Source organism: Sinocyclocheilus grahami, unplaced genomic scaffold (genome assembly GCF_001515645.1).
Source record: "Sinocyclocheilus grahami isolate Dianchi unplaced genomic scaffold, SAMN03320097.WGS_v1.1 scaffold6.1, whole genome shotgun sequence".
Lineage (NCBI taxonomy): Eukaryota > Metazoa > Chordata > Actinopteri > Cypriniformes > Cyprinidae > Sinocyclocheilus > Sinocyclocheilus grahami.
In genome coordinates, this window is record NW_015505185.1 from 152826 (window position 1) to 176782 (window position 23957).

A 23957-nucleotide genomic window follows, 5' to 3' on the forward strand; every position below is an offset into this window, starting at 1 on the left:
AGAGGAGCACAAACAGTCATATCATCCACATAACTGCTATACTAAGCTGATTTGCTGTGCCTTTTCTTATGCTTATCCTACTTGTTTACTGAAATATGTAAAAAAGTTGCTTTTTTTCTAATATCTAGCGAGCTGCCTGACATCACATGTATCCTTTGCAGATAAGGTATTCCCATAATCCACTGCAACAAGCTTGGTTAATAAAATAAATTAAAGATGGCGGACTTTAACAAAGGAGAGTTACTTGGAATTCCCGGAGGTCCAGGGTCACCAGGGGGTCCTTGCTCCCCTGGTGGGCCATCTTGTCCTTTGGGTCCTGTTCTGTTAGGAGCAGGATCTCCTCTTTCCCCTTTCACGCCTCTAAACCCTGGGGGACCTGGTTTTCCAATAGGTCCTGGTATGCTGTCCCCTAACATATTTGAGTGAAGAGGGAGTATTTGTTTTTCTATGTATGTATGTATTTGTGTGTGTGCAAAAAAAGAGAGGAATAAACGGAGATACATAATTTACCTGGAAGACCCGCATATCCAGGAATTCCAATGAAACCTTTAGAAAAGAGGAATCAATGATAATAATTTTTGGTTATTTACTTTGGCTCAATAAAACAAAAATAATAACTTATTACATACACTACCATTCAAAAGTATAGGGTCGGTAAGATTTAAAAATTGTTTTGAAAGAAGTGCTTAACAAGGCTGCAATTTATTTGATAAAAATACAGTAAAACCGTAATATTGTGAAATATGATTACAATTTAAAGTACCAGTTTTCTATTGTAATATATTTTAAAATATAATTTATTCCTGTGATGGCAAAGCTGAGATTTCAGCAGCCATTAATCCAGGCTTCAGTGTCACATGATCCTTCAGAAATCATTCTAATATTCACATTTGTAAAGGAAACATTTCATATTATTATCAATGTTCAAAACAGTTGTGCTGGTTAATACTTTTGTAGAAACACATTTGTTCAGGATTCTTCAATGAATAGAAAGTACTACTTCCAATAGTAATCTTTTGTAACATTCATTTTGTAACATACATGTCTTTACTATCACTTTTATTGCTGTAACATAAATGCATTCTTGCTAAATGCTAGTGTACAACAACTACGTCAAAGTCATGGTTTGTGTATGAATATTGTGTCTACAGCAAAGAGTTTTGTGGCCCTTAACAAAATAATTGTAGCTGTTTTTGTTGGTTGTTCTTTGTGCATGAAAGTAGTTAATTAATTTGTTTACTAACCTTCACTACCTCGTAGACCAGGAGGTCCTGGAGGCCCAGGAAAACCTTTCTGACCTTTGATCCCATTATCTATTACAGTGAACTAAAATTCAGAACTAATTTTAATAACACTTCATCAGTAATTTACAAAAATATAAATTCCCCATTAAAAAATATAGAGCCATATTTTATTATTACTTCATCAGCTAATGAAATATAATAAAAAGTGTAGCCTTTGGCAACATGATGTGATTGAAGTGAGATTAAACATTTGGAGATTGTATGACTTCCATAAGTGAATGTATCACTACCTCTCCAGGGACACCAGGGGCACCGCTGTCACCCTTTAGACCCTGAAGACACACACAAAGAAACAGATGAATGAATTCAAGTATGATGAATTGAAAGCAATATTGAGATTACATTTGAAAAAAGCATCCACAAGAGGGTGATATTCAATTGCACTTAAACTAGCAAACTATCTTTTTTTATGTAAGTTTGGCACTTTGAGGCAAAGTGAGACCGCACTGTACATCGTATGTAGCACATGACTGAACAACAGACCGACAGAGAGATACCTTTTCCCCTGCAATTCCAGTAAGTCCTTGATATCCTCGGTCTCCAGGGATTCCCTGGGAGGACAAAATACAAACCTCATTGTCATAAAACCTGCATTCCATCTAAATACCCTTTCCCTTCACCTTTATTATTGAATTCAAAGAACATGATGGTTTAATAACCAAAAACTGCACAGTGTAGTGACCTGTAGGCTTTTTTCTAGTGGGTTTTGTGCTCACCTTAGGGCCTGACTCTCCTGTCAGCCCATCCTTTCCAGTTTTTCCCTGAAAATCAGTCATGCATTAAAAAAAAAACTAAATAATAATACTAAAAATCCATATTCATATATATATATATGTATATACAAACACATACATACATACACATATCTTTTATATTATATTTATATATAATTATGCTACACATATTTGTATTTTTATATAAAATATTTGTAAGCAATCCTTCCAATAAAGATTCAAGATTAAAAATGAATGAATGAATGAATGGCATCCAAACCAATGTAACTGAAACCAATGAAACTAGTTGCCAAGTAAATAAAATATTTTTTTAAATCTTGTTTTATGCCAAACATTTGAACTTAATGTGAATAGATTTAATAACAAATTGGAAGAACTTGAGTAGTTCTCTCTCTCTCTCTCTCTCTCTTTATTTAGTTATTTACCGGACCCCCAGGCTCCCCAATTTCCCCTTTCTTCCCCTTAGGACCAGAACGACCACGAAAACCCTGCAGAATACAGCAGTTAGACTTTGTGAGAGATTACACATCATTTAAAGCAATCCCAATTAAACAATTTAAACAACAGCAACAACAACAACAACAAAAAGGGTTTGTCTACTAACAATTGGGCCAGGACATCCAATGTCTCCAGGATCCCCAGTGTCACCCTGAAACCAAAAAGAGGGTGACTTTTCAGAAAACTCCAATTCATTCATTTGGATTAGTGTACAACAGTACATATTGAGCAAAAACACATAAAAATGGCAATGCATGACTTTTAAGTGAGGGGCATGTTACCTTAGGCTCCTTTGGTCCTGTTACAAATAACTTTACGCCTTTTTGTCCTGGTACACCAGGTGGTCCTTTCTCCCCCTACAGCAGAGCCCCAGTAATACATTTGAGAGTTCATAAAATCAGATTAAAGAGGCCATTATTAAAAATTTAAATCAAATTGATTACTTTGGACATTCATTTTCTGTAGGTCATGTTTTCTGTAGGTATTTTTGTAGGAGAAAGCAAAATCTCAAAAGTTGATAATACTGACCTTTTGACCTGTGGGTCCAGGTAGTACCATGCTTCGACCCTCTAGACCCTATATGTTACAACAGATTTTAGATTTACACATTACACTGACCTGACGTGTTACCAGTATCTAAACAGAACAAACCTTCTCTCCTTGTGGTCCAGGAATGCCGTCTATTCCCTAAAAGCATTAAACAGTTCAATCAATATGGCAACAACATAATCGAAATCTTAATCACGAATGAGAAACACTGACTTACTGAAAAACCTCTAGGCCCCTCTGGTCCAAATGATCCTGGTAACCCTGGCAATCCCAGTGACCCCTGCAGATCCACAACCAGTTAGAAAGCTCAGTCAAAAAACTGGCACAGAATATAACAATATACATAATATAAGCCGTAAAGTGCTTGTCCAAATGTTCAATCCGCATTTTTTACTTTATTCTCATAACTAATTCTCTTACTTTATCTCCATCTCTGCCTGGAAAACCACGAAGTCCTTTCACTTGTCCAGAGGGTTGCAAGTAATAGCTATCTCCCTAAAAATAACAATACTTTATGGTCATAATATTATCATTGATGTGAGTGCATTTTTTAAAATACGTAATTAAGCTTATTAACATAAAGGACTCAAGTTGATTAAATAAAACACACCTTAGGTCCTTGGATTCCTGGCATTCCCTAAAAACAACAACAAAAAGTTTGCTCAAATCTAGACACACACACAAGTCCCAAAAACAAAACAAAAAATTTCCCACAACACTCTTTACTGAAGGAATATGAATATAGAACGTCTATGGCATGTTAGTGATCATTCCGTGGCATTTTATGAGAGGTTCATACTACCACCGTCTTTGTTGACCACTTATGTTGAGGTTTCAAAATATTTGATGTGTGATATTAGTTTAGATGTGAAGTTTTCATATTGACAGCACTCTGTTTATTGCATATATATATATAATTTATATGCATATATATAATTCACTATATATGCTTACTTAACTCACCTGCCATCCAGGAGCTCCCATGGGCCCTATTAAGCCTGGGGGACCAGGCTCACCCTGAAAGAAAAAAGTCAGTGATGACAGTGACCTTTTATATTGTTAAACAATTAATTACAATTTATTCACAAAAAAAATACTTGTGCATTACCTTTGTTCCATTGCATCCTGGGAGACCATGAGGCCCTCTCGGCCCCTCTTTTCCAGGGAACCCCTGAAAGAGGAAAACATGATGTTCACAAGAGCATCTCTAAATGGGTCTATGTTGGTCAAAGTAGCTAATGTTGGTGTCACAAAAATGTGACAATGCCATGCCAAGTATTTAAAAGTAATGATGAGACCTAATGTATGACATATACAGTAAGTAGCATCTGAATTCCTCTTTTAACCATTTTGGCTATGAATTATGTCCAGAAATAGAACATAGACAGATACACTCTAGTGCTATTTTAGTATTAACGATATACTATTATAGTTTTTTTTAATGATTTTATTTTTACATTTTGTTTTCATTATATTTTAGCTAAAATTGTAGTACTTTTGTGTTGTTTTTCTCATGTTTATTTTTCTTATGTATGTCTATATAGTTTTTATAAAATTTTGAGTTTTTAGTTTTAGTTATTTTAAAGGGGTCATATGATGCGATTTAAATTTTTCCTTTCTCTTTGGAGTGTTACAAGCTCTTGGTGCATAAAGAAGATCTGTAAAGTTGTAAAGACTAAAGTCTCAAATCCAAAGAGATATTCTTTATAAAAGTTAAGAGTCAGCCACGCCTACCTAAAACGGCTCGTTCTAACACGCCCCCACATGTCTACGTCACTATGTGGGAAGATTTGCATAACGCCACCCAAATGTTCACGCAAAGAAAGAAGGCGTAACTTTTATTCTCGCTGTAGTATTGTTGTTGCCGCCGCCATGTTGTGAAGGCGCTGTGTGATTCGTTGTGAAAGCGAAACTACTTTGTTTGGCCTTCCAAAAGAGGACGATATCTGCTTCATCATGCCTGGAGCTGATCTGTGCTGGTTGCTGAGGAAATACTACAACTTTGCGCTGTGGATCGCCGGATCAGCTTTCACCGTGGACGAAGCGGAGTCCAGCCCGGGGTCGTCACATGTGGTTGCCGCAAGCCCGCCGGACGCTCCTTCGTCGAGTCCGCCGCCTCTGCTCACTCAGCCCACCGGCCGTTCCTCACTTTAGCCTCCGGCCTCTGCTCACTCTAGGCCGCCGCCGCTCACTCTAGGCCACCGTGTGTGACGCTATGTTTCGTTGTGAAAGCGAAACTACTTTGTTTGGCCTTCCAAAAATGGACATGACTAGAAATCAGTGGTTAAGTTGTATTTACAACACTGTTCCAGAACACTTCAACCCAAATATTCAGATGTGTGCAGCACATTGTATGGAGGACCGTAACATTTCCGTCACACGCTTGAGGTATTCGGCCAATCACAACACACTGGATAGCTGGCCAATCACAGCACACCTCGCTTTTTTAGAACGATGAGCTTTGTAAAAATGTACGCGTTTCAGAAAGGTGGGGCATAGAGGAGAAACAATAATGTACAGTATGTGGAAAATAATGTGTTTTTTTAACCTTAAACCGCATAAACACATTTCATTACACCAAATACACACAATAATGTTCTTTTTAGCAGCATCATATGACCCCTTTAATACTTAAATACTTTTTCATGGTTTTAAGTTTTAGCTTTAGTAATAACCCTGATACACTCCAATGCAAGGTATTAAAAGCATAATAACTAAAATATTCTCTAAAATATGCCAAAACTTACCGGTAGTCCTGGTTGGCCAGAGAATCCTGGTGTCCCTGAAACTCCCTTATTGAGAGAATGAGAATGAGAGACAGATTGGCTGGTGTTCAGTTATACTGCAACTGTCACAGGAAATATATTAACACACTCACACACTCCGTACCCTAGAACCTTTAGGTCCAGGCATGCCTGGAAATCCAATATTTCCCTGTGTAATAAAAAACAACAACAAAAAAACATTACCAACATTAATCAATGCTCTAATAAAGAGTCTATACAACAAAAATACTGAAATAATAATGTCTCAAATTCTATAAGATCCTCACTTGGAATTTAAAGTGAAAGAAAATTAAACACCCAGTGAGCAAGTAATGGGCAACTGTGGCAAAGAACATGTTACTAATGGAGAGGAAATACAGGGAGACTCTATAGTGTTTTTCCAAGAGCATGTGTAAAATTTTGAATATATTGCATTTTTATTCTGATATATTTTCAAATTGTGAGCTTGTAAAGCAGCCATGTTTAACATACATTGTCACCGGGAAATCCATGAAAGCCTTCTTTTCCTCGATGCCCCTGAATTCCTTCCATACCAGGCAAACCAGGTAACCCCATCTCACCCTAAGAGAAAGACAGATAAACACAAAATAGTTACGAAATGTTATGAGAGTATGTTGTTTTATCAGCTACATTGGTTTATCAGCAATATTAGTAACTTTAATGATTAAGCTGCATGATTACTGTGGGTAAACGGTTTGTGTAAAACAGTAAAATGCTATGGTTTTTGCCCTGGATTACAGTCTAGACTAGTTGACGCTAGTTCCTGAAAGTCAATGCCAGTCAAATATGGACATAAAATATATCAAATATGTTTGATATTATGAAATGATTTTAGAGCACATATTGCATTCATTTGCATGTTTCATTTGAAAGAAACTTGTATACAATTAAATATAACAGTTGTCACTCCATCTCCCAATAATATGTCTTAATAAGATGATATTTTAATTCTTAAAGCTGCAGTCCATAAATTTTTTTTGTTAAAAATTATCCAAAATCAATATTTGAGCAAAGACATAACTAGCCAGTGTTCAAAACTATCGCCTTACTTTAGTCCGATTCACTACGGTTAGCTTATAATAAAGTTTTATAATTTGAGTGGTAAGGGTAGGTTTTTGCATGTTGCTGCGTCATTAAGTCACTTCTGTAAACATAAAGAAGTTGTCCCAACTGCTAGGCTATCGCATGTGAGGATGCTGCAGGTGGCAGATCGTTAGCCTTTTTTTCTCACAGCAGCTAGAATACTTAAAATGTCAAAAAATAATTTTGATGGCGGATTGTAATCCAGAAAGGATTATATGAAACACATGTGAATGAAATGAAATGATATTCCAGTTTTAAATGTGCTTCTGATTACAGATAGCCCGGGATTGCACAAGATTTGTATTTTTAAAGACAACCAGTTCGAAGGGAGCATTGATTTTTTTGGGGTTAAAATAATTTCTTGGTATGAAATTCGAATGGTCTGACAATTAGAGATTAGACTATACAGAAATTGAAATCTACACACACACTATACTCATAGTCACACAATGCTGATGTTGTTAACATTAATAATATGAGAATAAAGTATAACAATAATAATAATTTGCACGGTTTGATGTGATATGAGCTAATCGATCCTTAGATTAAATCACCATTGGTAGCACGATTTATTGTAATGCTTTTTTCCTCAGTTGGTCAGAACAAACGTGGCAGACTTCAGAAAATTCTTATTTGGGTCATATATTCCAAGACGTAGGCTAGAATCTGTGATTACTAAGTATAGGATTCACACCGGTGCGCTGACTGACTGCCACACATACTCCTCAAAACATTAGATTCATCCACGTTGGAGCCGTGCCGGAGTACAACCCACACAAAGAAGATAATTCCACAAGTAACTGCAATTCCAGGTTTTGAAACAAAGATGGCGACAAAGAGGCAAAATTTACAGACTGCAGCTTTAATTTTACATGGGTTTTTTTTTCTACAAAATTAGGTATGGGTAATCAAGCAAACCTTGCTTCAGTCCAGAAAGAGATCATCTTGAAATATTACTAACAATATAAAAGTTATTCTTAAGTTTACTTTATAAACATCAGTAAAGATTTCACTGCAAAAAGACATGTACCACTAAACGAGGACATTTTTTAAATCATACTAAAAGGCATTTTCTTTGATAGAAGTATCAACTATCAATCAGATGACAGAAGGCATGTAGAGAATTTTATGCAACAGATTTTCAGCAAACCTTTGATCATGTTGATAATTTAGAGATCTTTAATTCTGTGTATTAATTATGATACAAGATGGCGACAAAGAGGCAAAACTTACAGACTGCAGCTTTAATTTTACATGGTTTTTTTTTTCTACAAAATTAGGTATGGGTAATCAAGCAAACCTTGCTTCAGTCCAGAAAGAGATCATCTTGAAATATTACTAACAATATAAAAGTTATTCTTAAGTTTACTTTATAAACATCAGTAAAGATTTCACTGCAAAAAGACATGTACCACTAAACGAGGACATTTTTTAAATCATACTAAAAGGCATTTTCTTTGATAGAAGTATCAACTATCAATCAGATGACAGAAGGCATGTAGAGAATTTTATGCAACAGATTTTCAGCAAACCTTTGATCATGTTGATAATTTAGAGATCTTTAATTCTGTGTATTAATTATGATACAGTAGGCTTTACATAAAAAATTTGTATGATGGCCCTGGTCTAAAAACAGAGGTGGAATATTTTCTCATTGGGTAAGTAGAGAGAACTTCATCAAAGCCGAATGTGAATTGTCAGCATGAACTTTGACACAGATTTTTCAAGATTTGCAAATATCCTCAACAACACAGAGACCGGAAAACTCTTACAGAGGAAGGTCTGCAAAATAGCGCCATGGACTTAATCCCATGTACAACCCTGGCTTTTATTGCAATGAACATACCATGACAGTTATGCCAAACACATGTGTATAGAATGAAGTAGAACACAGACTTTTACACACAGGTGGACACATACAGAGGAGCAGATGCGTGACTTATATTGCTGATAAGTGTTTTGTAGCTTTGAGCATCAATAGTGTAGCTAGGGATACAGTGATAGTGCGATACGGACACCTGGGTGGCCAATACATCTATCACCATCACCTAGAAATAGTCATGAGGCCACCCACTACCACAAAATATGCATTTTTTCTGACCCAAGCTTCAGAATTCCTGATGTAAAGACAAATAAAAGCAATAACTGATATTTCGTGTTGTGTTAACAAGGGAATATACAAAAACGTAGAAGTTGTCATTTTGAAATGATGGTGCTTTTGAAAATGTACTCATCATCAGGTCATCAAAGACATTACTATGTGGATGAGTTTGTTTCTTTGTCCAATAGATTTGAAGAAGTGTAGCATTACATCACTTGCTCACCCATGGATCCTCTGCAGTGAATGGGTGCCGTCAGAATGAGAGTCCAAACAGCAGCTGATAAAAACATCACAATAATCCAAAAGTAATCCACATGACTCCAGTCCATCAGTTAACATCTTGTGAAGTGAAAAGCTGCATGTTTGTTAGAAACAAATCCATTATTAAGGCGTTTTTAACTTCACACTTTTGGCTAAAATATAAATCCTCTATTCAAAATATTTATTTCTCCAGTGAAAATGTCATTGTGTCTGCATCAGGAGAGAAATATTCACAGATTAAGCAACATTCATAAGTGAAGACAGCCCAAAACAAATAAATCAGTGGATTTTGATGCGAGAGGACAACAGGAGATTAACTTTTCCACTGGAGGAAGCGTTATAATGGATTATGGACTATGTATTTTAATGGTTTAAAGTAAAAACGTTTTGATATTTATTACAAAATTAGTTAATTACAAACATGCAACTTTTCGCTTCATAAGACTTTAATTGATGGACTGGAGTGGTGTAGATTACTTGTGAATTATTGTGATGTTTTTATCAGCTGTTTGGACTCTCATTCTGACGGCACCCATTCACTAAAGAGAGTCCATTGGTGAGCAAGTGATGTAATGCAAAATTTCTCCAAATATGTTCCGATGAAGAAACAAACTCGTCTACATTATGGATGGCCTGATGTTGAGTACATTTTTTATAACAGATTTGAATTTTTTGATGAGCTATTCCTTTAACATAAATTCAAACTATATATTTCGCCCAGCTCTTATCTGCTAAATGCGAGTATAAAAGGTGCGAAGATATTAAGATATTATGAACATTAACATTTTCTAGCTGCTTTGAAACAATGTGTATTGTGAAATGGACTATACAAATAAATCTGAAATCATTCCACATGTGGCAAATAGGAAAGCTTCTGCACCAGTAAAGATCACCAGAAGGGGGCAGCATTTTCATTTGATTTAAATCTGAATTTCCCTGCATGTTTAACTTTAGGAACTTATAGATTTTTTCACACTTGCTCTGCTGATGTTTTGAACACACTGTAAGGATAATGGCAGTCACAATTTAAGCAATATGTTTGTGACATTTATTTATTATTTTGTGTGTGAATATGATTGTATGTATGTTTGCATGTTCTATTACCTTTTGTCCTTTGATTCCTTGACAGTTGCACCCTGACTTCACACTGCAAACACACCCCTGTAAAGAAAACACAAGCAAAATAACACCATGACTGCATGAATGCATTTACAGATACAGTAGCACCATAAGGCATTCTCATGCTTAATAAGAAAACAAAGTCACCAAAAAGGGACAAATATTGATTAAAAATTCTAGTCCTTTGTGGTTTTGCAGCATCTTATCTGAGTTAATTGACTGTGGGCACGAGATGTGCTCAAGCAGACACCCATAATTTAATGAAATCACCTAATCAAGAAATGCATAAAATCCATGGCTTAAAGGAATGCTAGGAGTTTCACCAGCTCTCTGCATGAACATGCATTGTTACGGATGAACTCCAAAATTAAAAGACATGACAGCGACAAGCATGGGTTCATGGCCTCACATCTCACTATTTGAGATCACAGATTCATACAGTTATGTCTTTGGAACAGCAAAGTTATGCTTCCTTGACAACAACAGAAGTTGATAAACAAACACTATTATGTCTCATGAGTTGATTTTTAATAAAACTAACAGACTGAGGGTTTTTATATGGTGGTCACATCTAAATTGCCTTGTAAATGTTTTACATTTATTTTTAAAAATTTACAAATGCCCTATATACACAGTACACTACCATTCAAAAGTTTGGAATTATTAAAAAAGTTTTAGAAAGTCTCTTATGCTCACCAAGGCTGCATTTATTTGATCAAAAATGCAATAGAACAGTAATATTTTGAAACATTTTTATTATATAAAATAAAATAAATTACTATTCTAATATTTTTAAAAATGTAATTTATTCCTGTGACGGCAAAACAGAATTTTAGTCTTCAGTCACATGATCCTTCTAAAAATTCAGAAATGTTTCAGCTTCGCCACCGAAAATTTTTTATTTTAAAATATATTACAATAGAAAAAAATAGTTATGAAATAGTTATAGAATAGTAATGCAGCCTTGGTGAGCATAAATGACTTCTTTCAAAAACATTTAAAAATCGTACGTCTAATGCTTTTATACATTATCCCAGACTTTCAATCATTAATTTTAAAAATCCATCGTAAAAAATGCCAATGGCTTTCATTTTTTCAATGACAGAATTGTCCTGTAATGCATGCATTTCCACTGTTGGGACATGTTGGACAAATGTGGTGAGAGTGTGTGAAGAAATTGTTTTTCAGAAGTCTACAGGACCAGACTGTCGATTTGATATCAAAGTTCAGATACACAGGGTCAGACAAAACACGTCTACCGATGATCTCAGATCAGTGAGACCATTGTCATTGGGGCAACCCTTGCTCGCTGTAACCAAATTCCAATCTGTCTAGCATTGTGCATGTCATCTATGTGTTGTTTGGGTTTTACCGTGCATGTAACACTAACAGAAGAGAGGGCGACATACACCCACGCTACAATATGCACACATTAACGTGCCTGGAGGGGGGAAACGCTGTAAACAGGGATGTGGGACTTCAATGGATCCCTTCAGGGGTGTTTAACAATTTGGAATCCATTTCAGTTCAATTGCACATGTGATGGGTTAGGGTTAGGGCAATTATATGTGATTTATATGCGTTTTGTGTGTATGGGTGCATGCATAGGCCCGTATGAACCCATGGGAGAGTGTGTGCGTGTGTATGTGTTATCAGTCATCTGTAGTCACTGTTCTATGAAACTTCTGAACCTGATGACATTGTACAGATATTATCACAACAGACCAGAATCAGATACAGACCTGCATTTGCCTGAGGAAAGAGAGAGAGATGGAGATGAAGGTGGACAGAAGACAAAGTGGGAGAACAGAAAGACTTTTCATCCATTTCTGTTACTGTTCTTAGGAAAAGTGACATTACTAGCAATATGCAAATGATGCAATGACATTTCTAAAGCAATCTGTAATCTGGGATGCAATCAGTTGTTGGTAATTTTATTGTGTGAGCAAAAATGTCCAATAACAGGCAACTGGAGATACAGTGAGACATTTTTTTATATAACTTTCAAATTAATGAGGCCACCTTTCAAAAAAGCACAATGTTTTGTGATGATAATCCTAAAGGGGAAACTGTCAAGTGGCTTACCGCTGCTATGATTCCAACTTTTTACTTTTGTGGCTACTGTAACATTTCTTGAAAGTTCTATTGAAATGATCTTTATTTTAGGCTTATGGAAGACTTAAAGGAACAGTTCACCTAAAAATGAAAATTCCATCATCATTTACTCACCCTCCACTTGTTCCAAACCTGTATGGAACGTGGGTTCCTGGGCCCCATTGACTACCATAGTAATTTTTTTTTCATACTATGCAAGGGGACCAGCAACTGTTTGGCTGTCAGAATGATGACAGAATTGTCATTTCTGTGTGAACTCTTTAAGATCCAGTCTAGAAAACCCCCTCAAACCCCTTTTCTCTGACCTCACAGTCAAACCCTGCATCCGTAGAGATCTCTGCAATAATCATGTCTATGAATGTTGTTACTCCTTGTCTGAATCCGCATTGATCACAGGGATTCAACTGTGATTCTACATCACAAGTAAACTGTTTTTGTCTTTCTCGCATTGCACATTTTTACCCAGATGCTGTTGTACCATTTTGGCAAACCATACACAAAAGTTCTGGTGGTACCATGATACAGTGATGCTATCAGTTGGCCCCTCCATAGTACTTTGATAAATATACATGATACTTTACTGTGTTATTTAGATATCTCCATGGCAAATACGCTAAAACCATCATATTTGAATCTTGCATTCAGAATGGTATATATTAAAATATCATGCATTACTGTATCATGGTGCCACCAAAATACTACAATACCAGCACACTGTCTAAAAAGCATGCTACTTTTTGTAAGTAAAATCCAAACCTACACTAAAACTAAACTACAATACATGTAACAACTATCACGTTTAACAAAGTTTGTTGCCTATCTGGATTCATAACCATAAGCTCTGCTGACAATGCAGATAAGATATTACATGACACAGACTTTAATACACAGAGGCATGTGTAATGAAATATGTGGCCTACTGAGAGATCTAAAGATGATTGAGAAGTCCTGATGCACATGTGCTGGGGGCTTCAAGAAGCTTCAAAGGGCCCTGCAGAATGAGTTTATTTTTGCTTACAGATGCACTGCCTCTATGCAGGTGTGCTCATGTCCGGTCACGTTCTGACAGGTAAACACCGTGCACAAAAAACCAACATACTCAAAATATTTGCACAAAGCATGTCTCACATTGAAACGTCAATCGTCAATCATTTGTAAAATCATTTTCTGCAGCAAAAATCAAGTACAAAAGTCCCACCAATATGATTTCATATACATTAGAGAGGAGGCGAGATGAGACTTAACAAGACGACTGGAAAAAAGATTTTAAAAAAGTGACGAGATGAAAAGAGAATGAATGCAAAGTGACGAGATGAGAGGAGACAAGAAGAGAGGAGACAAGAAGAGAAGACAGAAGAGAAGACAAGAGAAGCATGACACAGACTTTAATACACAGAGGCATGTGTAATGAAATATGTGGCCTACTGAGAGATCTAAAGATGATTGAGAAGTCCTGATGCACATGTGCTGGGGGCTTCAAGAAGCTTCAAAGGGCCCTGCAGAATGAGTTTATTTTTGCTTACAGATGCACTGCCTCTATGCAGGTGTGCTCATGTCCGGTCACGTTCTGACAGGTAAACACCGTGCACAAAAAACCAACATACTCAAAATATTTGCACAAAGCATGTCTCACATTGAAACGTCAATCGTCAATCATTTGTAAAATCATTTTCTGCAGCAAAAATCAAGTACAAAAGTCCCACCAATATGATTTCATATACATTAGAGAGGAGGCGAGATGAGACTTAACAAGACGACTGGAAAAAATATTTTAAAAAAGTGACGAGATGAAAAGAGAATGAATGCAAAGTGACGAGATGAGAGGAGACAAGAAGAGAGGAGACAAGAAGAGAAGACAAGAGAAGACAAGAGAAGAGAAGAGAAGAGAAGAGAAGAGAAGAGAAGAGAAGAGAAGAGAAGAGAAGAGAAGAGAAGAGAAGAGAAGAGAACTTTGAAAAAAATGAAAGAATGGAATGAAAATTAAGACTACAAAAAAAGTGTGAAATGTGAGCATAGCAAACCGCTTGTGTTAGTTTTAAAATAGTTGAACCAAGTCCAAACTAAGAGCAGTGTAGCGATGAATAGGACATATTCATAAACACCCTCCTAGTCTCTCAGAACACACAGACAGGCTCAGGCTGACACCGTACAGACACTGTGAGTGTTGTATGTCAGTACACATATGATTTGGCATATATCTGATACCTGTCTGAAATAATCAAGCTAATGTTCGTCTGCTTATGAAGAGCCTGTAGTCATCATCCAGATGTCTTCTCGTATCAACAGAAAATGAGTAAAATGCATGGGCTGACTGTCAGTAACACTACTGTGTATTAACATGCCCTTGGAAGTTGACTGACAGTAATACAAAAACAATTACACTGAACACAACACAATGGAAACCCATCAGGAAATGCTGTCAGGATGCATAGCAGGTGTGAGACACAAGTCATTGAATGTCTCTTAGTAGACACCCATTCTACTGGATTTTCCCACTAAAATATGAACGAGATACACTACCTTCCTAAAGCTTGGGGTAAATTTTTTAAAAAATTAACGTATTTATTCAGCAAGGACGCATTAAATTGATCAAAAGTGACAGTAAAGACATTTAAAATGTAAATGTTACAAAATATTTATATTTCACAAAAATGCTGTTCTTCTGAATTTTTTAATCATCAAAGAATCTTGAAAAAGAAGTATCACAGTTTCCACAAAAACATTAAGCAGTAAAATGTTTTTTATATTGATACTAATAAGAAATGTTACTTGAGCAACAAATTATTATTTCATTTTATATATAGGTTCCTTACATGACACTCAAGGACACCTTACAATGAAACAATCAATATTAAACAACAATAATCATTATTACAGCCTAAACAGACCTAATACAAGCAATCACATAAAAGCCTGCCTAAAAAGATGGGTCTTAAGGGAGAGATTTAAAAACAATAAGACTTTCACTGTTTCGCACATCCTGCGGTAATGAGTTCCATAAATAAGGAGCTGCATGACTAAAGGCTTGAAACCCCATAGATAGAAGTTGTGCGAAATTGGAGGGAGAACAAGAGTGAGTACAGAAGATGAACTTGAGTATGAGGAGTGTAGATATGAAGAAAGTCAGATAAGTATGAAGAAGCAAGATTACTGAGTGCCTTGTAAGTAAGTAGTATTTTAAATTCAATATATATTTAACCAGGAGCCAATGCAAGTGTTGTCATTTAATAATTATAATTTAATTAATAATAATTTTGTGTTGTAATATGGGAGTAGCGTTATAGGAGTTCTGCAAATAATTTGTGCAGCTGAATTCTGCACTAACTGAAGTATATAGAGAAGCTTTGAGGGCAGACCATAGAACAGAGCATTACAATAATCAATGCTCTTTACTGAGAGAGCCGGACAAGGTCAATTAATATTATATATGTGGAAATATGAAGAGTGAATGGCATTGTTTATATGTGCTTGGAATGACAAAGTTCTATCAAAGATGACACCCAAACTTTTAACTTGTTTAGACACAGACACTGGAAAATTATCGATATTCACTGAGGAACATTTAGACTTGGCCAGACTGGTTTTTAAGACAACAAGAAGAATTTCAGTCTTAGATTTCAGATTTGATGTGAACCAGTCTTTAATCTCAGCTACACAATCTGAGAGGATAGATGGAAGAAAAATAGAGACAGGTAAATTTGGGTGTCATCAGCATAGCAGTGAAACTGAATACCAAACTTCTTATAAATATTACCAAGAGGTAGAAGATAAATAATAAATAAGAGAGGACCAAAAACTGAGTCCTGGGGAACCCCAGTAGTAACATATGAAGGCTTTGATGTAAGCTGCTTTAGCTGTACAAATTGAGTATGACCCATTAGATAAGATCGAAACCAAGTCAGGGCAGGTCCCATGATTCCAATAGAATCTGTCCAACAAAATACTGTGCGAGATAGTATCAAATGCTATATCAATTAGCATATTGGCGAAATTTCCCAGGTCATTCCAATAGGAATCCACGCCATCAGGAGTTTCAATTGAGGGTGATAAAGTTCCTCACTCAGATTTCGCTCATGTTCACATCAATTCATTTTTCAGACCAACAGAAAGTTGAAATTTGCTAATGTGGCTGCACTTTTAGAATGATTTCTAAAGGACCATGTGCCACTGAATTAATAACTGCTGAAAATAAAATAAAATAAATTACATTTTAAAATATATTAAACAGAAAACAGTTCTTTTAAATTCTAATAATATTTTTTATTTTTATTTATATAACTGTTTGTGCATTTTTATCAAATAAATGCAGCCTTGGTGAGAATAAGAGACTTCTTTTAAAAACATGAAAATCTGACCCCAAACTTTTGTACGGTATTTGGTTGAAATATAGTATGAATATAGAGACTTATGCTTGCTAGGTGGTTTCTTACAGGCTAAAGTCAAAAGACACCACTTTCCAAGTTTCTCTGGTCTCAGCACAGCTTCCAGGGTGTCACCTGTTTTATTCTGCTCCAGGCAAAATTGTTTGGAAAACTGTCTGATCGACGGCATGTTCCCAACATCCATCGAACACACACATCACTACCACTCTGACTTCCTGCAGCTTGGAATGGCTGAGCTCAGTCAGGCCTTCTGATTGGTCAAACACGCAGAAAAATAAACATGGTGGGGTCCATACTGCATCTGTAAATCCCCCAGTGGGCGACGATGGGTCCTACTGGATTTATATGAATAGAGGGACTCTAAATCAACAGGCAGGCTTGACAATGAGTTGAATCCAGGGACTAAAAACACACAGGTCACAGTCGGGATATAGGATTAAGTTTTAGCAGTGGAGAAGAGACGAGAGGAGAGAAGAGACAAGCTTCTTGTGCTTCCCGCTGCTCTTCTTTCTCTCCTCCATGATATCTTCTTCACCCTCAGGGCTGATGCATAGGTTATTGACTTCATAACATTCCTGGCATTTCCCAGTTTATTCCCTGCATTTCCACCCCACCACAGAAAACCTCTCGGACTTTCTCCGTATTACTTTGAACATAAAACATTCTGCTAGCTGGAGTCATGTTTTGACAAACTGTCTCCTGCGAGACAACGTAATTGACACAACATGGAAATCCCAAATCATGTGGCCTAAATCTCATAGCAAAACACAGTACAAATAACAGACTTAACTAAAAACGCTCACCTCCACTACATGAATATAATCAAATTCAAAGCTTACTCTTTAAATGTGGCGTATCTGTGGTGAGATGGAGATGGAGGAGACAGGCAGAGGGCGTGAGAGAGAGAGAGACAGAGGTGTGTGAGGTTCACATAGAATAATACTGACCCCACACTCATTCTCATACACAGAAACATACAGACAAAGAAAGAAAGAAAGATTAAAACAATAGTGGTCAAAATCTGTACAAATACATTTTTTTTGCAATATATATATATATATATATATATATATACAGTGCCGTGAAAAGGTTTTTGCCCCCTTCCCGGTTTTTTTTTTTTTGCATATTAGTCACACTTAAAAGATTCAGATCATCAAACTAATTTTTATATTACACAAAGATAACGCAAGTAAATACAAAACGCAGTTTTTAAATTATGATTTCATTTATTAAGGGAAAAAACCTGCCTGGCACTACGTGAAAAAGTAATTGCCCCCTAAATCTAATAACTAGTTGTGTCACTCTTGGCAGCAACAACTGCAATCAAGCGTTTGCGATAACTGGCAGTGAGTCTTTCACATCGCTGTGGAGGAATTTTGGCCCACTCTTCTTTGCAGAATTGTTTTAATTCAGCCACATTGGAGGGTTTTCGAGCATGAATGGACAGTTTAAAGGGCTACTCCACCCTTTAAAATGTGCACAACTAAAATAGCTAAATATTATAATAATTAATATTACAAACAAATATTCAAACGATTTTGTTTGCAGTATAATGCTGAGAAATACCCTAACAAAAAAGTACTGTGCCAGTACAATGGTACCATATGGTATCAGATCAGGTCGAAAAACTGCACAAACTCTGAGCCACATTCTGTCCAAAAAAAGGAGGTAACTAGGGAAAATATACCTGCCAAGTGAAGCTGGTATCACTCAAGTTGATCTGTGAAGTTGGAGTTTTGACGTGTCGACCGTCTGATATGCATCGCGACGAAAAGCACTCGAGCAGCTTTCTGTTGCTATGGTAACCATCTCAAGTAAACGCAACTTCTGTACGCGAAAGTTTATTTAGTGAACTCTGACTAACATTTGCAGTTACTGAATGTTGTTTGGAAGCCCATACGCTTCAATTTAATACATAATCTCCCACATAATTACAAATACAACAAATACGTTTAAGATGTTGTATTTTTCAGAATAATTCATTACACTGCTCTGACATATCTGCCATCCTTGTTGTCATAGACCAGGCTAATTAAAACCTAGAGCTTCTGAGTTAGAGTTGAGAAATAAATGAAATAATTCCGTCCTTTCTCCACATTCTTAAACTACTTTGTCTTTTCTTCGTTAAAATGATTCGTAGGCTACCCAAAAATAATGCCTTTTTTAGTAACGTTAGACACATTCTTTTATGAAACTCACCGCTTTGGTTTGTGCAGGAGTAAGAAGTCCCAGCAACATCATTCCGAGAAGTGTCGCTCGCAATATTAGGCAAGAATCCATCTTCTCATCCGCACAATTCCCACCGGGTCAAATCGGCAACTATCTCAAATCACACGTTATTCAGGCGACCTGAGAAAGTTGAGGCTCTCCAAATCTACCTCGGTGCCACCTGCAGCACTGCGACCATCTCAGAAATAAAACTTTAACTTGCACTTAAGAAACGGATTCAAACTCTTTTGGGGCTGTCAATGAATCCTCAAGAATATCAGACCGGCGGGGGTTCGAAGAAGTGTGTTTGGCCAATTCTGCAGTACCTGCTTTGTCGTTGAACAGCCCGTGACGTCACGAAACGCAGAGCCGCAGCAGCTGTCGGATCACTTTAGCCGACTCTCTCGCGCGTTTCTCTTAAAGTGTTCGGCGTGCACCTTCTCTTTATGGTATTGTATTTTACGTGTTAATGTAGAGCCGCGGTGGTGGCGCAGGAAACTACGGGATCAGGTGAGGAGTTCGACTTCGTTTTTGTTTGCTTGTTGTATTTGGGTGTTTGATTAAAGGTCTTGCACTTGTGAATGTCGTTTAAATGTTACCTCACGGCGTGTTTTGTTTAAAATGCACGTCGTCCAAAATATAATCCGATCAGTCAGAGAGCTTATTGTCAGTAGCGTATGGTCAAATGTAAATACATTGAATTGCAGCAGCAGTTAGAAATTAAATACAGGATGAAATCACCCTACCTGACCACCACCTTTCTGAGGTGACAGAATTTGTACGGGGGGAAATATAACAGTTGTGGGGTAATAAAGCAGAAATTGATGTCTGTAACAGTTTGATTTGTGATGTTGGTACTGGATGTTAAATGACAGAGCTGAATGAGCCGATTCTTAGGTTTCATTTGATATATAACATCCACAGAAGCTTGTCAGCTACTTGTTTGATTGAAAGTATCTTTGCAACACCACTGTTCAATGTAGCTTTCTTCAACTGGTCCCACGGTAATAAAGCAGAAATTGATGTCTGTAACAGTTTGATTTGTGATGTTGGTACTGGATGTTAAATGACAGCTGAATGAGCCGATTCTTAGGTTTCATTTGATATATAACATCCACAGAAGCTTGTCAGCTACTTGTTTGATTGAAAGTATCTTTGCAACACCACTGTTCAATGTAGCCTTCTTCAACTGGTCCCACAAAGATTGCACAAAATGGGACAGCACATAAGCCACATTTGCTACAATTGGCACAAACATTGTATGTTTTTGTTGTTAGCCTATGTGTTTATTTTTCCTAGTTTATTTACTATTATGCATTAAGTTTTCCATTTGTTTACCGTTTTGAAATGGTAAAATGCTCAAAAATGAAAAGTAAGTGAGTGACGTTGGATGGTGTAGTAATTCTTTTGAATAAGTAAATTTGATTGCCACATTAATTTAAATCCATCAGTAAGTTTCCGTAGATATTGGGATGGGAAGTAACAGCAGCACTCGGTATATGACATTATTTACAGTTTAGAGATCAGCTGTAGTTTTCCAAACAAATTTATTGTAGCTGATGAATATGGAAATATCATAGAAACCGTTATGATAACTGTTTGTTATTAATAATAACATTTATCGTCAAATCAGGTCAGAAAGTAGTATGAGAATCACAAAGATTGCACAAAATGGGACCGCACATAGGCCACATTTGCTACAATTGGCACAAACATTGTATGTTTTTGTTGTTAGCCTATATACTATGTATTTATTTTTCCTAGTTTATTTACTATTATGCATTAAGATGCATTAAGGCTGTCAATGAATCCTCAAGAATATCAGACCGGCGGGGGTTCGAAGAAGTGTGTTTGGCCAATTCTGCAGTACCTGCTTTGTCGTTGAACAGCCCGTGACGTCACGAAACGCAGAGCCGCAGCAGCTGTCGGATCACTTTAGCCGACTCTCTCGCGCGTTTCTCTTAAAGTGTTCGGCGTGCACCTTCTCTTTATGGTATTGTATTTTACGTGTTAATGTAGAGCCGCGGTGGTGGCGCAGGAAACTACGGGATCAGGTGAGGAGTTCGACTTCGTTTTTGTTTGCTTGTTGTATTTGGGTGTTTGATTAAAGGTCTTGCACTTGTGAATGTCGTTTAAATGTTACCTCACGGCGTGTTTTGTTTAAAATGCACGTCGTCCAAAATATAATCCGATCAGTCAGAGAGCTTATTGTCAGTAGCGTATGGTCAAATGTAAATACATTGAATTGCAGCAGCAGTTAGAAATTAAATACAGGATGAAATCACCCTACCTGACCACCACCTTTCTGAGGTGACAGAATTTGTACGGGGGGAAATATAACAGTTGTGGGGTAATAAAGCAGAAATTGATGTCTGTAACAGTTTGATTTGTGATGTTGGTACTGGATGTTAAATGACAGAGCTGAATGAGCCGATTCTTAGGTTTCATTTGATATATAACATCCACAGAAGCTTGTCAGCTACTTGTTTGATTGAAAGTATCTTTGCAACACCACTGTTCAATGTAGCCTTCTTCAACTGGTCCCACAAAGATTGCACAAAATGGGACAGCACATAAGCCACATTTGCTACAATTGGCACAAACATTGTATGTTTTTGTTGTTAGCCTATGTGTTTATTTTTCCTAGTTTATTTACTATTATGCATTAAGTTTTCCATTTGTTTACCGTTTTGAAATGGTAAAATGCTCAAAAATGAAATGTAAGTGAGTGACGTTGGATGGCGTAGTAATTCTTTTGAATAAGTAAATTTGATTGCCACATTAATTTAAATCCATCAGTAAGTTTCCGTAGATATTGGGATGGGAAGTAACAGCAGCACTCGGTATATGACATTATTTACAGTTTAGAGATCAGCTGTAGTTTTCCAAACAAATTTATTGTAGCTGATGAATATGGAAATATCATAGAAACCGTTATGATAACTGTTTGTTATTAATAATAACATTTATCGTCAAATCAGGTCAGAAAGTAGTATGAGAATCACAAAGATTGCACAAAATGGGACCGCACATAGGCCACATTTGCTACAATTGGCACAAACATTGTATGTTTTTGTTGTTAGCCTATATACTATGTATTTATTTTTCCTAGTTTATTTACTATTATGCATTAAGATGCATTAAGTTTTCCATTTGTTTACCGTTTTGAAATGAAATGCTAAAAAATGAAAAGTAAGTGAGTGACGTTGGATGGTGTAGTAATTCTTTTGAATAAGTAAATTTGATTGCCACATTAATTTAAATCCATCAGTAAGTTTCCATAGATATTGGGATGGGAAGTAACCCAGTTTAGAGATCAGCTGTAGTTTTCCAAACAAAGTTATTGTAGATGATGAATATGGAAATATCATATATCAAATCAGGTCAGAAAGTAGTATGAGAAATGTTATGGCTTGGATGTGCAACTGATGGTAAATTCAGCCATGAATATGTTAAAGCCCTTATAATTCTAATGATTTTAATGTCGTAATATGTCCTGGATATGCACCTGTCTGTCATGCTGTCTTGTTTGTGTGGCCATTGTCCATGTCAGTGAGTTCGCTTTAAAATCTTTGTCGTTCTTGACTTGTGTGCCATGAAAAAGAAGCCATCCGGAAAGATCAACTTTGTCCCAGCTCCATCTATTGTATTGATTTAGCCGGTCTCTTTCATTCTCAACCCCTCTTCTCACATCACCACCTCCACCGTATTGTCAGCCACAGGAAATATTATCTATAACATCTAATTGTATACCTGTCTGCCTTTACCTAACTGTGATTTACACCATTATTTGTCCATATATTTGTGCAGTGATTTTCCCATTCATCCATCTCTTGATTTTTCTCTCAGGTGGATGAGTTGTCAGTGGGGACGTCAGGAGCCATAGCTACATCACTGACCACACCATTCTGAGGCAGTGGATATATATATATCAACAGGTAGCACATGCCCTGAGTGGTGGCTGAGATGACACGCACCCGCCAGATCACCTCAACCAGCCTCCTTCTCTTGTAAGAGTTCCTATTGTCTTAATATTCCAATCATATTTTGACATTTATCATAATTCAATTAGATCACACAAATCCTAATCAGCTGATTAGATACCTACATCAATAACACAATTATGTATTCATCAAAAACATCTTATCTTAAACACTGTCCTCAGGATTTTAGGTTTGCTGTCACCTGGCATAGGTATAATGGTGCTTCTATAAGGAGGTCACATAGAAAATTGCATATAGTCAAGTCAAGTCACCTTTATTTATATAGCGCTTTTAACAATACAGATTGTGACAAAGCAACTGAACAGCATTAATTAGGAAAATAGTGTCAATAATGCAAAATGACAATAGTAAACACTCATTTTTCAGTTAAAGACAGTTCATCATTGAATTCAGTGATGTCAACATCCAGCTCAGTTTAAATAATATCTTTGCAATTATGTCAACGATATCGCTGGAAATGAAGTGTCCCCAACTAAGCAAGCCAGAGGCGACAGCGGCAAGGAACCAAAACTCCATCGGTGACAGAATGGAGAAAAAACCTTGGGAGAAACCAGGCTCAGTCGGGGGGCCAGTTCTCCTCTGACCAGACGAACCAGCAGAACGGAAAAATCAATATAAGACGTAATAAAACCATATACCATTCAAAAGTTTGGGTCAGTAAGATTTTTTAAAGAAATTAATAGTTTTATTCAGCAAGGATACATTAAATTGATCAAAAGTAACAGTAAATACATTTTTAATGCTATAAAATATTTCTGTTTTAAATAATCCCGAAAAAATGTATCACAGTTTCCACAAAAATATTAAGCAGCA

The 23957-nt window shown here is 36.5% G+C and overlaps 2 protein-coding genes across 2 annotated transcripts in view; one reads left to right on the top strand and one right to left on the bottom strand.

The window, feature by feature from the left end:
* col4a3 (collagen, type IV, alpha 3) overlaps nt 1–19647 on the bottom strand; it is a 32444-nt gene extending 12797 nt beyond the window's left edge. The window contains exons 1-21 of the mRNA XM_016274253.1: nt 19132–19647; nt 10421–10477; nt 6343–6432; nt 5975–6019; nt 5833–5877; nt 4194–4256; nt 4049–4102; nt 3696–3722; nt 3506–3580; nt 3303–3365; nt 3188–3223; nt 3065–3112; nt 2818–2892; nt 2643–2687; nt 2464–2526; nt 2021–2065; nt 1802–1855; nt 1535–1576; nt 1245–1326; nt 511–546; nt 245–409 (exon numbers count right to left, since the gene is read on the bottom strand). Coding sequence (XP_016129739.1) covers nt 245–409; nt 511–546; nt 1245–1326; nt 1535–1576; nt 1802–1855; nt 2021–2065; nt 2464–2526; nt 2643–2687; nt 2818–2892; nt 3065–3112; nt 3188–3223; nt 3303–3365; nt 3506–3580; nt 3696–3722; nt 4049–4102; nt 4194–4256; nt 5833–5877; nt 5975–6019; nt 6343–6432; nt 10421–10477; nt 19132–19212 — 1291 coding nt within the window. The 5' untranslated portion in view covers nt 19213–19647. The remainder of the gene's footprint in view (nt 1–244; nt 410–510; nt 547–1244; nt 1327–1534; nt 1577–1801; nt 1856–2020; nt 2066–2463; nt 2527–2642; nt 2688–2817; nt 2893–3064; nt 3113–3187; nt 3224–3302; nt 3366–3505; nt 3581–3695; nt 3723–4048; nt 4103–4193; nt 4257–5832; nt 5878–5974; nt 6020–6342; nt 6433–10420; nt 10478–19131) is intronic.
* Nucleotides 19648–20959: 1312 nt separating this feature from the next.
* Nucleotides 20960–23957, top strand: part of col4a4 (collagen, type IV, alpha 4) — a 65863-nt gene continuing 62865 nt past the window's right edge. Inside the window, exons 1-2 of the mRNA XM_016274278.1 lie at nt 20960–21194; nt 22990–23150. Coding sequence (XP_016129764.1) covers nt 23107–23150 — 44 coding nt within the window. The 5' untranslated portion in view covers nt 20960–21194; nt 22990–23106. The remainder of the gene's footprint in view (nt 21195–22989; nt 23151–23957) is intronic.